Source organism: Heterodontus francisci, chromosome 5 (assembly GCF_036365525.1).
Source record: "Heterodontus francisci isolate sHetFra1 chromosome 5, sHetFra1.hap1, whole genome shotgun sequence".
Taxonomy (NCBI): domain Eukaryota; kingdom Metazoa; phylum Chordata; class Chondrichthyes; order Heterodontiformes; family Heterodontidae; genus Heterodontus; species Heterodontus francisci.
The window spans coordinates 163,190,139-163,205,714 of NC_090375.1; the positions used below are offsets into that span (position 1 = coordinate 163,190,139).

A 15,576-nucleotide genomic window follows, 5' to 3' on the forward strand; every position below is an offset into this window, starting at 1 on the left:
GGCTCCGTCAGTAAGTGCGGCATTTAAATCGACCACATTTGACTTGTAGAACATGGGAACAAATTCACAATCTTCCCACTTCAACTGTGCTGCCAGGGAGAGGTATTGAATGCAGGAGTATGGTTTCTTTGCCAGAAAAGTGAGAAAGTCATCAAAGGCAAATCATTCCAGATAACGCTCACATGCATTGTAGCCAGTTAACGAACAGCACTAGAAATGTTAGAGGCAAGTTGCTAGTTATCCTCTGTCAAAAAATTGTGAAAGGCACAGAGCCAACTCGGAAAAGGGAATGGGAGAAATACACAAAATAAGTTGCCTGTCCTTCCAAAACAGACAAACTCAATCGGTCCCCTTCCACCTCCATTATCTTGATGCAGTGAGAGCTCCCTCCTTTGCTTTTCTCTCATTGCAACCACCAACAATCATGCCACTACACTGTATTCTTACGAAGAGGTAGAAATTCCTCTGTGTCATACATGGGTTGTAAACTCATGAAAATAAGAATACTTAGTTAAAATAGCAAACAGAGGACTTGCACTCAATGAGTCAACCAATTTGTTTAAAAAAGCCCATGGAAGAATATCTGCCTTATCACAATCATTTTAAGGTATCTTCTGAAATTTTGACCATGGCCATGCAAAATCCCAGATCAATAAATCACATATGGTAGCTTCCCTCTTCCTGTTGTGCCATGTTGTTTGTTAGTCAAAATTACAGACACCTAGATAGGAGCACAGTTTTGCAGTGCTGCCACGCTCTGGATTTCCAGTAAACATATCAGTATATATTTCCTAAAAGCACACTTCCCTCCTTTACTATTTGGAAGAATTCCAATTCACCAATGTTTGAAATGAACAGGAGCTGAAGAATCACAAGTTCCTAGTGACGCAAACTCTCCACAAATTACCAGCACCTTGCGAGCATTTTCCCAACAGGCCCCATTCATGGGCACTCTGGGATCCAGAGGGCAATGACATTCTCTTGTATTGAGATGGCATAAGATGCATCATAGAAGAGAAAAAATCACATAATGCTAAAATTGTAATGTGTAGTATTGGTAAAAATACAGATTAATATGTTGAAATAAAATTCCCCTGGTTGCTGTTAATGCCTTCATTAAAGTAGAAGACAAAGGAATTTCAGACAAGCTCATTAATGGGTTTGTTACTGATATTGCATATCATTGTCTAACATCTGAAGTGGTGCTTGAGATTCAGAATAGGCTGATAATGCATGCTTTGTGCCTCAATTTGCTCTGTTAAGCCTTTCATAGTTTACATCATTAGTTTATTTGCAAGGTTGGCATGGGTTAATTGGCAAATTAGATTTCTATCTGACATTATTATGTGTTAGAACACAAATTTATATCTCTCTCCATCTGTGCTTTTGCATTAAAATACTGACTTAAAAGAGTGTGATGAAGATCTGTACTGCAGATGCTGGAAATCTGAAATAAAACAGAAATGCTGGAAATATTCAGCCATTGACCTGATCTCTCCACGGGTGCATTCAGATGAAAATATGACATGCGTATCAATTCCACAGAACATGCTCCCTGTGTGATCTATGCATTCTAAAGTTACCATGGGAGATCGTCTTATGATATAAATTGAAAAAGAGAAACATTTCTCTGACTATGCATCCAGTTTTTTTTTCTCTCTCCACCTCTTGCCATCTCCACTTTCTTGATGTTCAAGAGCAATGGGTCAAAGATCAGTCAAAAGTTTTAGACTTGAAGGGGGCAATTTTATCATAGGGTGGAATTGGTCAGTTTAGGGCCCAAGCAAATAAGAAGCCTGTTGGTTCTTCCCAGCGAGAGGTAGGTGTTGCCAACTCTTGTTTGATGTATTCCTGGAAATTTGAGCATTTGGCATTTGATCAAATGATATTCAATCATGTGACACCACTCATTTGCTCACTGGTTGCAAACGTTAATTTACCTTAGTTGAGGACCTTAGTAGCAATAAGCTCCGAATGAAATATTTGACTTTTGTTGACTTTTTAATGTGAGATGAGTAACATAATTTTAAAACAAAAGAATAGGAAGATTTAAGGATGTTATATTTAAGTAAAGTTATTTCTGGTATATTTCTACGGTATAAACTGAAATGAGAAACACCATTTCAACAAAGCCATCACTGGTATAAGTAGCTTCTAACCAAAGCTTTTATATTTTACAATACACAAGTTATAAAAATAATAAATAAAACCATTACCAAACACAATTCAATTCACTGGCTCCCACACAATACCACTGAGGCCCGCTTCAGGGAAATGAGACTCATAGAGTCATAGAGTTATACAGCACCGAAACAGGCCCTTTGGCCTATCGTGTCTGTGCCAGCCATCAAGCACCTAACTATTCTAATCCCATTTTCCAGCACTTGGCTTGTAGCCTTGTATGTGCACATCTAAATACTTCTTAAATGTTGTGAGGGTTCCTGCCTCTACCACCCCTTCAGGCAGTGTGTTCCAGATTCCAACCACCCTCTAGGTGAAAAGATTTTTCCTCAAATCCCCTCTAAACCTCCTGCCCCTTACCTTTAATCTATGCCCCCTGGTTATTGATCCCTGCACTAAGGGAAAAAGTTTCTTCCTATCTATCCTATCAATGCCCCTCAGTCTATCAATCAGTCCTCAGGTAGAAGCACTAAAGCTCTCTCACTCCCTGAATAAAACACATTATACAACAGTGTGCAACACAGGCCGACAGTTCTGATGAAAAGTTAACTCTGCTTCTCTCTCCACCGATGCTGCCAGACCTGCTGATTATTTCCAGCACTTTCTGTTTTTATTACATTTCTCTTGCTTTCGCTCCTGCAGTTTGGGTGTCTGTCTCTCTCTCTCTCCCTCTCCAAGTTTGTGTGTGGCTCTCTTTCCCTCCTCAGTTTATTTCTCTCTCTCCCTGCCTCCCGAGTTCATGTTTCACCCTCTCTCCATCCCTGTTTGTCTTTCGAACTCTCCTTCCCCATTTGTGTTTTTTTCTCTCTCCCCAGTTTGTGTTTCTTTCTCTCTTTCCCTCCCCTGTGTCTGTTCTGTCTCCATCCCCAGTTATGTATCTCTCTCTCCTTCTCCATTTTATGTTTCTCTCTCTCTCTCTCTCCCAATTTGTGTTTTTCTCACTCTCCCACCTAAGTTTGTGTTTCTCCTTCCCTCCCTCAGCTCTTCGAGGACTCATGGGGTTTCCAGGAGATTTTCGTTGCTGTCATCCTCATAATGACGCAGGGCTGGATTTTATGCAGGAAGCGGGGCTCCGATGGGGAACCCTGCCTCTGCATTTTGTCTGACCCTCCCCGGAGCAATCCTCAGGTAATTTGGGGTCAAGGTTTAAGGAGGCCGGATCCCCGTCCCTTTAAACACTAGTTAGGGATGGGGATCCCACTCCCAATAGCTGCCGGCCAATTTCAGGGCCGGCAGCGCCATCAGGAGCGATGGCTACTGCCAGTACTGCAGAGGGCTCAGACCCAGGCCCAGCAGTGGAACCCCGAACAAGAGGTAAGTGAGGCAGGGTCGCCGAGGCCAGTCCGGAAGGCCCCGGAAAGAGAGGATGGGGGGGGTGGGGGTTCGGTCCGGTGGGGGGGGGGGTGGTGGGGGAAGGAGGGTGGGACTGGGGGGTACATTTGTTCCTGGTGGGGTCCTCCGTGGGCTACAAATTGCCCACAAAGGAGGGACCCCATCTCCTCAAGCCCACAGGGAGGGTGCATTGTTTTCCAAGGCATCTTCCCTGCATGGTGGAGGCCCCTCTGCTGCTGGTAAGATCCCAGCCAGTGGTGGTGGGAAGTTGCCCTTATTTGGCCTCTTGATCGGAAGGCTGTCATCGGCCTATCCCGCCCCGGGAGAATCGGAACCAGGATTCCGGTGTCGAGTTTCATGGCGAGCGATTCTGCCCCAATTCTCCAGCCCACCCCTGCCATGAAACCCGCCATCGGGATGAGCACAAAATCCGTCCTGTAGTGTATTTCCAATTAATGGCGGGGAACAGGATAAGCAGGGCTCAGACAACCTGGTTTGGTTGCAAGCCATGACAGTCAGGGTACTGTGCATGCACAAACAAACAGGGGTCAGTTCTCCCGCATTGCCAGCAAGAGTGCTTGAGAGACCCATTGCCCATTCCAGTAGATTCCCACCCAAAGCAGGAGGGTTGGGAGCCCTCGGAGATTTTAACCCCTGGACCCCATTTAAATACTATCTCAAAGGTAGTAATCTCAGGATTACTTCCTGTGCCACGTGTGTTAGTGAGTATAGGAACAGGAGAATAGACCCAATGAATGCGTGGCTGGAGAAATGGTGCAGGAGGAGGGATTTAGATTCCTGGGACATCGGGACTGGTTCTGGGGAAGGTGGGACCTGTACAAGCGGAACTGGTTATACCCAGGCAGAACCGGAACCGATGTCCTTGCAGGGGCGTTTGCTAGTGCTGTTGGGGAGGATTTAAACTAGAATGGCAGGGGGATGGGAACCTGAGTGGTGAGACTGAGGAGGAGGAAACAAGGATAGAAATGAAAGACAGGAAACAAAAGGCAAAAGTGGGAGGCATAGAAATCAAGGGCAAGAAACAAATAGGGCCATAGAGCAAAATAATGCTAAGATAACTAAGAATGTTAAAAAGACAAGCCTAAAGGCATTGTGTCTCAGTGTTCGCAATAAGGTAGGTGAATTAACCACGCAAATAGATGTAAATGGATACAAAATAGTTGCGATTATGGAGACATGGCTGTAGGGTGACCAAGGGTGGGAACTGAACATATAAGGGTATTCAATATTTAGGAAGGACAGGCAAAAAGGGAAAGGAGGTGAAGTAACGTTGTTAGTAAAAGAGGAAATCAATACAATAGAGAGGAAGGATATTAGCTCAGAGAATCCTGGTGTGGAATCTGTATGGGTGGAGCTAAGAAACACCAAGGGGCAGAAAACATTGGTGGGAGTTGTATATAGATCCCCAAACAGCAGTGGTGATGTAGAGGATGGCATTAAACTGGAAATTAGAGACGCATGAGACCAATTAAATACATACTTTGGTTCTGTCTTCACAAAGGAGGACACAAATTACCTCCCAGAAATGTTGGGGAACATAGGGTCTAGTAAGAAGGGGGAACTGTATTAAATCAGTATTAGTAGGGAAATGGTGTTAAGGAAATTGATGAGATTGAAGGCCGATAAATCCCCAGGGCCTGATAATCTGCATCCCAGAGTACTTAAGGAAGTGGCCCTTGAAATAGTAGATGCATTGCTGGTAATTTTTCAAAATTCTATAGACTCTGGAACAGTTCCAACGGATTGGAGGTTAGCCAATGTAACCCCACTATTTACAAAAGGAGGTAGAGAGAAAACAGGGAATTATAGACCGGTTAGCCTGACGTCAGTAGTGGGGAAAATGCTAGAGTCCATTATAAAAGATGTAATCGCAGAGCACTTGGAAAACAATGACAGGATCGGACAAAGTCAACATGGATTTACGAAAGGGAAATCATGCTTGACAAATCTACTGGAATATTTTGAGGATGTAACTAGTAAAATAGATAAGGAAGAACCAGTGGATGTGATGTATTTGGACTTTCAGAAGGCTTTTGATAAGGTCCCACATAAGAGATTAGCTTGCAAAATTAAAGCACGTGGGATTGGGGGTAAGACATGGATAGAGAACTGGTTGGCAGACAGGAAACAAAGAGCAGGAATAAACGGGTCTTTTTCCGAGTGGCAGACAGTGACTAGTGGGGTACCACAGGGATCAGTGCTCGGACCCCAGCTATTCACAATATATATTAATGATATAGATGAGGGAATTAAATATAATATATCCAAGTTTGCAGATGACACAAAGCTGGGTGGGGCTGTGAGGAGGATGCAGAGAAGCTCCAGTCTGATTTGGACAGGTTGAGTGAGTGGGCAAATGCATGGCAGATGCAGGATAATGTGGATAAATGTGAGGTTATCCACTTTGGTGGGAAAAACAGAAAGGCAGATTATTATCTGAACACGATAGATTGGGAAAGGGGGAGGTGCAGCGAGACCTGGGTGTCCTTATGCAACAGTTGCTGAAAGTAAGCATGCAGGTCCAGCAGGCAATTAAGAAGGAAAATCGTATGTTGGCCTTCATAGCGAGAGGATTCGAGTGCAGGAGCAAGGATGTCATGCTGCAATTATACAAGGCCTTGGTGAGACCACATCTGGACTATTGTGTGCAGTTTTGGTCTCCTTATCTAAGGAAGGATGTTCTTGCTATGGAGGGAGTGCAGCGAAGGTTCACCAGACTGATTCCTGGGATGGCAGGGCTGACGTATGAAGAGAGATTGGGTTGATCAGGCTTGTATTCGCTAGAGTTTAGAAGAATGAGAGGGGATCTCATAGAAACCTACAAAATTCTACCAGACTAGATGCAGGAAGGATGTTCCCGATGTGGGAGAGTCCAGGACCAGGGGTCACAGTCTAAGGATAAGGACTAAGCCATTTAGGACTGAGATGAGGAAGATGCAGGAAGGATGTTCCCGATGTGGGAGAGTCCAGGACCAGGGGTCACAGTCTAAGGATAAGGGCTAAGCCATTTAGGACTGAGATGAGGAGGGATTTCTTCACCCAGAGAGTGGTGAACCTATGGAATTTTCTACCACAGAAAGTAGTTGAGGCCAAATCATTAGATATATTCAAGAAAGAGTTAGATATAGTTCTTTGGGCAAAAGGGATCAAGGGGTATGGGGAGAAAGCGGGAACAGGGTACTGAGTTTGGATGATCAGCCATGATCTTATTGAATGGCAGTGTAGGCTCGAAGGGCCGAATGGCCTACTCCTGCTCCTATTTTTCTATGTTTCTATGTAAATGAAGTTTGTTGGACTCCCTCCTAAACCCAGCCGGATCTACTACTTGCTCATCCTGGAACAAAAGGAAACCCAAAAACTTACTTGTCTGGGCCACAATGCAGCTCCCAACAGATGTGACCTGGTGGGGAGGCAAAATTGCTCCCCTGCTCAGGCTTCTGGCTAACATTGCATGAAATCTGCATATTTAAAGCAGAACCCCACTTCCTTCTTGCAGGTCTCCTCTGCACCTTCTGGAATCAGCAGGCTACAATCCAATCGTGAAAGAGAGTGAGGGAAGGGACGGGGGTGGGGGTTGGTCCCTGTCCTTATTTTAACTGCCCTGACCTGGTTTCCACTGGGCATGGAGTAAAATTCCCCTCAAACTATCAAGCTTAACTTCTGCCATTATACTAGAGAGTAAATTTTGCAAGGCCATAAAGCACTGCTTTCTCTCCCTCTCTCTCCCTTTGGGGCCCATAAAATTTATCTTGTTTGTTACTTTTTATATTTTCTTCCTTTTAAGTTTACATGGTGGCAGCATGTTCAATAGTGACATTCAAAAGAGAATTAGAAAAATACTTGAAGAGAAAAAAATTACTGGGCTATGGGGAAAGAGCAGAGTAGTGGCATTAATTGGATAGCTCCATCAAAGAGCCAGAATAGGCACGATGGATCGAATGGTCTCTTCTGTGCTGTATCATTCAATGATTCTATATCTTTTCAGAGATGGGGGGCATGCCATAGGACACCAAATTGTATTAAAGCCAATGTTTGGATTTACTATTTCATAATAATAATGATATTTTGGGAATTTGCATCTCGAAGACATCTCAAAGTGCTTCAGTCAATGAATTACTTTTGAAGTGCAGTGACCATTGTTTTATCAACAAATGTGGTAATCAAGTTGCGCACAGTAAAACCCTAAAAATAACAAATTAGATAAACGGCTTTGGTGATGTGTGTTATACTCCAGAAAGCTTGTTATGGAAGGATAATGCTGGAGCCTATCTTTACTCATTTTCACATTTATTGTACAGAATAAAAGGATTACAAACATGTAGCTTCTCAAACCCTCCACCAGTCTCAGTAAGTGTCTGCTCATAAGTGTTCAAGTAAGACGCCAATTAACACCTGCATATAATCAAACAATTGATACACACTTGATAGATTAACAGTGCGGGCTGAAGAATAAATGTTAAGAAGGGCTGGAAATACTCAACAGGTCTGGCAGCATCAGTGGAGGGAGAAGCAGAGTTAATATTTCAGGTCAGTGACTCTTCATCAGAACTGGCAGATATTAGAAATGTAAAACATTTTAAGCAAGCAAAGCAGGGGTGGGGCAAGAGATAACAAAAGAGAAGGTGTTGATAGGACAAGGTCACAGAGAATAACTGACCAGAAGGTCATGGAGCAAAGGCAAACAGTATGTTAATGGTGTGGTGAAAGACAAAGCGTTAGTACAGAGAGGGTGTTAATGGACAGAAAACTGAGCAGCCTGGCCCCAAGCACACACATGAAAAAACGGTGAGTAGGCACAGTAGAAACAAACTAAAATAAAATAAACAAAAAAAAAGAAAAAAGAAAAAAAAACTAAATATAAAAATAAAGAGGGGGGCCCGTCATGCTCTGAAATTATTACCAATGAATACCAAAAGCATCTTCCCCTCCCTTCCCCATCAGCATTCTGAAGGGATCGTTTCCTCCGTGACACCCTGGTCCACTCCTCCATTACCCCCACCACCTCGCCCTCTTCTCATGGCACCTTCCCATGTAATTGCAAGAGGTGTAATACCTGCCCATTTACCTCCTCTCTCCTCACTATCCAAGGCCCCAAACGCTCCTTACAGGTGAAGCAGCGATTTACTTGTACTTCTTTCAATTTACTGTACTGCTCACAATGTGGTCTCCTCTACATTGGGGAGACCAAACGCAGACTGGATGACCGCTTTGCAGAACACCTCCGCTCAGTCCGAAAGCATGACCCTGAGCTTCCGGTTGCTGGCCATTTCAACACACCCCCCTGCTCTTATGCTCACACCTCTGTTCTTGACTTACTGCAATGTTCCAGTGAACATCAACGCTAGCTCGAGGAACAGCATCTCATTCACCGATTAGGCACGCTACAGCCTGCCAGACTGAACATTGAGTTCAATAATTTCAGTGCATGGCGGGCCCCCCTTTTTCTTTTTCCTTCTTTTTTATGTTTATTTTTATTTTAGTTTGTCTCTACTGTGCCTACCCACTGTTTTTTTCATGTTTGTGCTTGGGGCCAGGCTGCTCAGTTTTCCGTCCAATAACACCCTCTCTGTACTAATGCTTTTTCTTTCAGCACACCATTAACATACCATTTGCCTTTGCTCCATGACCTTCTGGTCAGTTATTCGCTGTGACCTTGTCCTATCAACACCTCTTTTGTTATCTCTTTCCCCACCCCCGCTTTACTTGCTTAAAACCTTTTACATTTCTAATATCTGCCAGTTCTGATGAAGGGTCACTGACCTGAAACATTAACTCTGCTTCTCTCTCCACTGATGCTGTCAGACCTGCCGAGTATTTCCAGCATTTCTTGTTTGTGTTTCAGATTTCCAACATCTGCAGTATTTTGCTTTTATTTTAATGTTAAGAAGGGTATGAAGAGAACTCCCTTCCCTTCTTCGAATAGCTCTTTTATGCTCACCTGAATAGGCAAGCAGGTCTAATCCTGTAGGCAGCACTTGCAACAATTTAGCACGCCTTCACTGATGTGGCAGTCAAGATTTATTGATACAGCACTGAAACAGGCCCTTCAGCCCACCAAGTCTGTGCTGACCATCAACCACCCATTTATACTAATCCTACATTAATCCCATATTCCTACCACATCCTCACAATTCCCCCACCACCTACCTATACTAGGTATATACTATACTAGGGGCAATTTATAATGGCCAATTTACCTATCTACCTACAAGTCTTTGGCTGTGGGAGGAAACCGGAGCACCCGGCAAAAACCCACACAGTCATAGGGAGAACTTGCAAACTCCGCACCGGCAGTACCCAGAATCGAACCCGGGTCACTGGAGCTGTGAAGCGGCGGTGCTAACCACTGCGCCACACTCAAGTTCCAGGGTGGGGCTTTAACACATAATCTTCTGATGCAGAAATCTTTTACTGACTCTGTCTTTTGAACCTCTAATGTGCCCCCTCTTTACTAGCCACATTACCTGTACCATCAATGCATTAATAATTATCTCATAATTCACTGTGCTGAAGCTCCAGGCCATACACCAAAATATTTTTCAGAGGAAAATCTATCTGTTCCCTATCAGGTTTTGAAGAAAACTTCTATATTGCAAGTAAAAGTGGTAGCATATCTCTGCCAAATGCCTCATTGACTGCAACAACTAAAAGACAATTTCCTTTCATAGCAAGTTTCAAGGCAAATTATCATAGGTGTAACATATTGTCATCATGTTCTCCAATCCTAAGTCTGTATATTTTTGCTACACTAGCTGACTTGCAGACGTGGGCAATGGGTCTGTGTTTCCCAGACTGCAATCGTAGTCCATTATAGCTGACTGAATAAAGATAACGAGCTGAAATAGTGGAGGGAGAATATAAACATTCACAATGATGAAAGTCACTTAACACTGCAGAACAGATGTACTGCTTTAGTGTGCACCTGCACAATGTCACAAAGCTTGTTTCCCAATATGTAATTGAAATTACTGGCAGTTGAAGTATCATTTTCAATGAGAATTATTCATTTCAGAACAAAGTATCAGTGCTGCTTACCCATGGACGGTGTTGCTAGTGTCTGACGTCCAACCATCTGAGCTGGGCCAAGGCCATCCAGAAAATCACTGAATTGGCTGTCTGATGCCAGTCGAACACCAGGAAAGATAAGGCTATGATGAAAAAAGTGCAAGAATTTAGGAAATTGAATGTTACTCTTAGTAATCTTTAAGACATGAGACTGTGAGTATAATTTTCAATCGCAGAGAACTTTGGTTTTCTAACAAAGGCTATCCTGACAATAACATTCCATTGAGCAGTTGGCAGTTATTTTTTGAACCAGGTGAAATTCCCTCTTTTTAAGGTATTTTGCTTTCTGGCCATTGCTTGATCTCTCAGACACAGAAGTGAACTATGCCCAAGAGGGTACAATTCTCTTAACGTTGTTCCAAACTGGTTGATAAGGACCTGACAACAGCAACCCAGAAATGACAGCCACACTAATTTTCTATTTCACCCTTTGGAGAAGTATTAGGCTTCTCTTTAATGTCACTCCACGGTGGTAAGAACAGGATCAGGCTTGCATTATACTTCTTGGTGGGTGAATAACTCTTACTGTCAAGGCTCACTCATGAAGAATGGTCACATCAGTATGAGTCAGTAACTGGAGAGGAGAGGGAGCAGGAAAATGTGGAGAAAAATCAGAAAATAATTCTAATTTGAGTGAGTATACGGGAGCTTTAATATGTTGTGATGGCTAGGCTTACTGTTCCCATCATGTTCAGTGTGCACATCTACCTGACATATTCTGGAAATTACTGTGAGCCATACCAGTGTATGAATGCTCAATGTGCCTGTATCAAATTCCTCTCTCCACTATTTTAGAAGAGGTGTTAACGCTGTTAACTGCTCTATTATATAGAAAGGGAGTAATTAGATATGACACTGATGGTTTGTTGGTTACAATGCCCAGGCTTAACACAACATCCACTAAATATTTTGTAGTTCAGTTTCTTTGTAATTGAGTCAATGGTTACTTATTTATTTGCAGATAGTTGTGATCTTAAAAAAAAGCTGAAATTGGGTACACTGAGGAATTCAACATTTGTGAAATTTGCACCAAAAGTGTTAGTATAATAGATACGGAACAAACTTAAAGCTACCTTACATTCCCTCACATTGCTAATTAACCCTGATGTAAGATACAGGCCTCAATTGGAAATGTGTCCAGCTTTGGGCTCCTCACATGTGGGGTGATATTGAGGCTTTGAAAAGGGTGCAAAGGAGGGCCACTAGTCTAATTCCCAGTATAAAGTATAATTGTTATCAAGATAGGCTCAAAAAGTTGGGACACTACACTTTAGGGAAGCTTAGACTTAGCAGTGATTTGATTGATGTTTATAAGATGATGAAGGGACTATATTGTGTTCCAGTTGACAGTTAGTTCCAATTAAATAGGTGAGGCAGAACCAGGGGTCGCAATTTTAAGTTAAGACCAGCTTGAGGTTAGATGTCAGGAGGTGGTTATTTCTCCTGAGAATAGTGGACCTCTTGAACAGCCTGCTGTCTCGTGTTGTGGATGTTGATTTGCTGAATTCCTTCAAAGGTCAGATGAACCTTTTACAAAAGGTAGGTATTTCAGGGAATACAAGACCAGAGTGATCTCCTGGACTAGTTTTTATCACTTAGATGGGTCAAAAAGGAATTTCCCAGATTTTTTCCCCTAAATTGGTCTGGGTTTTTAATCCAGTTTTTCACCTTTCCCAGGAGATCACATGTTTTGGGTGGGGTGGGGAGTTTATATATTGTGATATACTAGGGCCAGATTTTATGCAGGCGATGGAGATCTCGACTTCCGGAAAAAATGGCGCTGAGAACCCTGCGTCGCCTCTTCTCCAGAAGACCTGCTGAATCTAGTGCTAATCGTCGAGGCGGTGGCTGCTGCTGGAGGAGTTCCTATTGGAGGCCCAGGAATGCTGCTGGACCCAGACCACAGGTAGGTCAGGGCAGGAAAGATCTCGCGGGGTGGAGGTCGTGAGGGAGTGGGGTGTAGGGGGTTCGCTAGTCAGGGCATGCGGATGGCTCTACGGCATAAAATTCCCCCCTAGGTATCACAATTGTGTGGGAGAGGCTGGATGGAGCAGAGGGTCTTTACCTGTTCATCATTGTTTGAATGCTCGTATACCATAAGCAACCTTACACAGAGCAAGAATTCCCACTCCCTTGATGTTTCTGAATTAGAAAAGTATGAGTGTCAGCATAGGCCCAGGCCATTTGGTCCATTCACTGAACCAGGTTTCTTTTGAGAACTTGATCTGTCCATTTCCGCAGAATTCAGGATAGTTTAGTAATGGTGAACTTAGCGATATGGAACATCAGTTTGTTCCCCTGCACTGTATTGTTGTTAAAGTATTGTAACATGGAGTTCATCTTTATACTGAACTTACTTTCCCTCTGAACTGTAGCTGTTCATGCTCCCATCAGTGGACTCGCGACTTGGTTGCCGGGTCATCCGATTTCTCATTTCAACAGCCAATCCAGTTTCTGTACTCCGCTGGATGGTGCTTCGTAGCTTCTTCCCTCCAGCTTCTGCAGAAACAAGAAGGAAAATTCTACGTTACATCATCTCTCGAAAACTGTATGCAGTTCATTAGTGTTTATCAGGTAAAGGTGTCCAAAAGGAGGTGATCTTCTATGTTAAATAAAAACAGACAATGCTGGAAATACTCAGCAGGTCTGGCAACATCTGTGGAGAAAGAAACAGAGTTAATGTTTCAAGTTGCATATGACTTCTTCAGAACCATACTTGCCCTTTCACATAAACTGTAGAAACAAACAAAATTCAACAGAGTTTACCCTATGAAAAATTATGCACTGGGGCATAATGGTCAGTAAGAGAATGGTCACAACCCACCAGAAGCAACTCATTGCTTTTCATGTTTGTAACACAGCGGCTCTCTGCCCTTTAAGCTTATTCTGCTTCATTTTGTGACTGTTTCCAACTACATCCTTTTGATTGAATTAATTAGCCAGATAGAGAAAGGACTCAAATATAATGAAATTCAATCTTAACACTGAGGGACGATTTCCTCTGTGTGCTGTGTGCAATGAAATTGTAAACTCATTGAGCTGAAGTTTAACTCTCAAAAACAGGTGGGTTGGGGTCAGGTCAGAGGTTAAAATGCAAGAGCTCTGAAACAGGAACCCAAGTTTCTTCAAACCTTCCACTTCCAGTTTTAACAGAGGTGGGATGAGGGGCGGGCGACCAAACCGCTTGCAGGAAGCGGGTTGGTCATTTAAATATTATGATGAGGCGATGTGCCTTCATCTTAACAGTGACTTTATTTTTAACCACAAACAGCCAGGTTTCCTTGGCCTCGGAAACCTGGCAGGTGAAAGGAGGCAAGAAATGGCTAACTCTGTAAGATAATTGCTTTTACAGCAATGCTTGTGGGCTAGGAGGAGCAGGAGTGTTTCCTCCAGGCCCAAAAAGTTACTCCTCACTATCTGTCACTCCCCTGCCTCCGACCACCATTGAACCCCTGACTTCCACAGGCCCCTCCCCCCACCCTAACAACCAACCAAGCCTCCCTGACCCACCATCTGACCACACCCCTAACCACCAACTGCTTCCCACCCCATTCACCATGGGGCCAGTCCTACCACAATCCAGATCCACTCCTGCGATCCAGCCTCCCCTGCCCCCATTGCTGCGATCCAGACCACCTCATCACCATCCTCATCTGGTCTCTTTCACTCCCCTACCTGTTCTCAGAGGCTTCAGCCCAGTAAAGTAGACTTCCTGCCCGAAAGGCCTCCAGCCTAACAGTCAGGCTGCCGATGGGCAGGAACCCCACTTAAAGGCGCCCTGCGGTTAAATTCTGTAGGACATTCAGGAAACAACAGCCTCGCTCCCCCCACACTGAACTCACCGCCAGGTTAAAATCCAGGCCATTTATTCTAAATAGGTTTATAATTTTTTTTAACAAAAGACAGTTAATCGAAAATCTTCCCACAGTGCCAGTTATTTGAATACATTTAACTGCAGCTGACACTGTCCAGGCCAGATGGGATTGCTGGTTAAAGTACAGCTGTTAATTTTAGAATCGTTCTAGATCTCACAATTGCTTCATTATTTGACAAGCATGAAAATTGAGCAAGTGCTGATTGTTTGTGAGCGTTGTCTGTCATTGGTGGGGGAGTCCAGAACAAGGGGGCATAACCTTAAAATTAGAGCTTGGAGGTTCAGGGCTGATGTCAGGAAGCACTTTTTCACACAAAGGATAGTGGAAATCCGCAACTCTCATCCAAAAGGCTGTTGAGGCAATTTCAAAACTGAGATAGATAGATAGATTTTTGTTAGACAAGGGTATTTTAAAGGTTAGGGAACAAAGGCGGGTAGATGGAATTTAGGTACAGATCAGCCTTGATCTAACTGAATGGTGGAACAGACTTGAGGGGCTGAATGGCCTGCTCCTGCTCCTATCATTTTGTAACTAAACCAAAATTGGGAAGATGAGATTTTGTTACCAGGTGATGTAGGGGAACAGGCACCAGTTCAACAAAAAAAAATCATTTTCAAGTCTTGCTTTGAGCACACAGCAGTTTTTTTGTTAGTAAATGAGATCTGGACTGGAGCACAACTTGCTGAAAAAATTCTGTTCGCCTCCACCCTTCCTTTTCATTGGATCACTTCTGCCATGCCTAATCCTTAAGGTTTAGGTTTGGAGTAGTGGGTTGAAGAAGTCTTCACTGCCACTTGATCAACTGAGAGAGTGCTCTTTGCAGGGTTTTTCTACTGTGTTTTCTCTTTGAGCTACATTTTTCTCCTCCTGTATTCCAATTAGACCACTCCCTGTGACAAAGCATTCAATTCACCAGCCTACCCAAAACAGCCAAAAACTAGCACTTTAAAGGGGGCTAAATCCAAAGCAGTGACTGGGAATTTGACTCAAGTTGGCAGTATGAAACTCCAGTACATTACTGCCACAACTGCACATTACCAAAAAGTACTGTTATTAGAAATAGAACCAATTAATGGATCTGATAGAGAATAAAACTGTAGTG

The 15,576-nt window shown here is 43.4% G+C and overlaps 1 protein-coding gene across 4 annotated transcripts in view; it reads right to left on the reverse strand.

Annotated features, from left to right (window-relative positions):
* rims2a (regulating synaptic membrane exocytosis 2a) overlaps positions 1-15,576 on the reverse strand; it is a 749,410-nt gene that overhangs the window by 11,732 nt on the left and 722,102 nt on the right. For 2 of the 4 annotated variants that reach the window (XM_068032308.1, XM_068032312.1), the window contains 2 exons: positions 12,957-13,098; positions 10,570-10,682 (listed from right to left, as the gene is read on the reverse strand). In XM_068032308.1, coding sequence (XP_067888409.1) covers positions 10,570-10,682; positions 12,957-13,098 — 255 coding nt within the window. The remainder of the gene's footprint in view (positions 1-10,569; positions 10,683-12,956; positions 13,099-15,576) is intronic. The other 2 variants (XM_068032310.1, XM_068032311.1) reach the window with 1 other exon arrangement.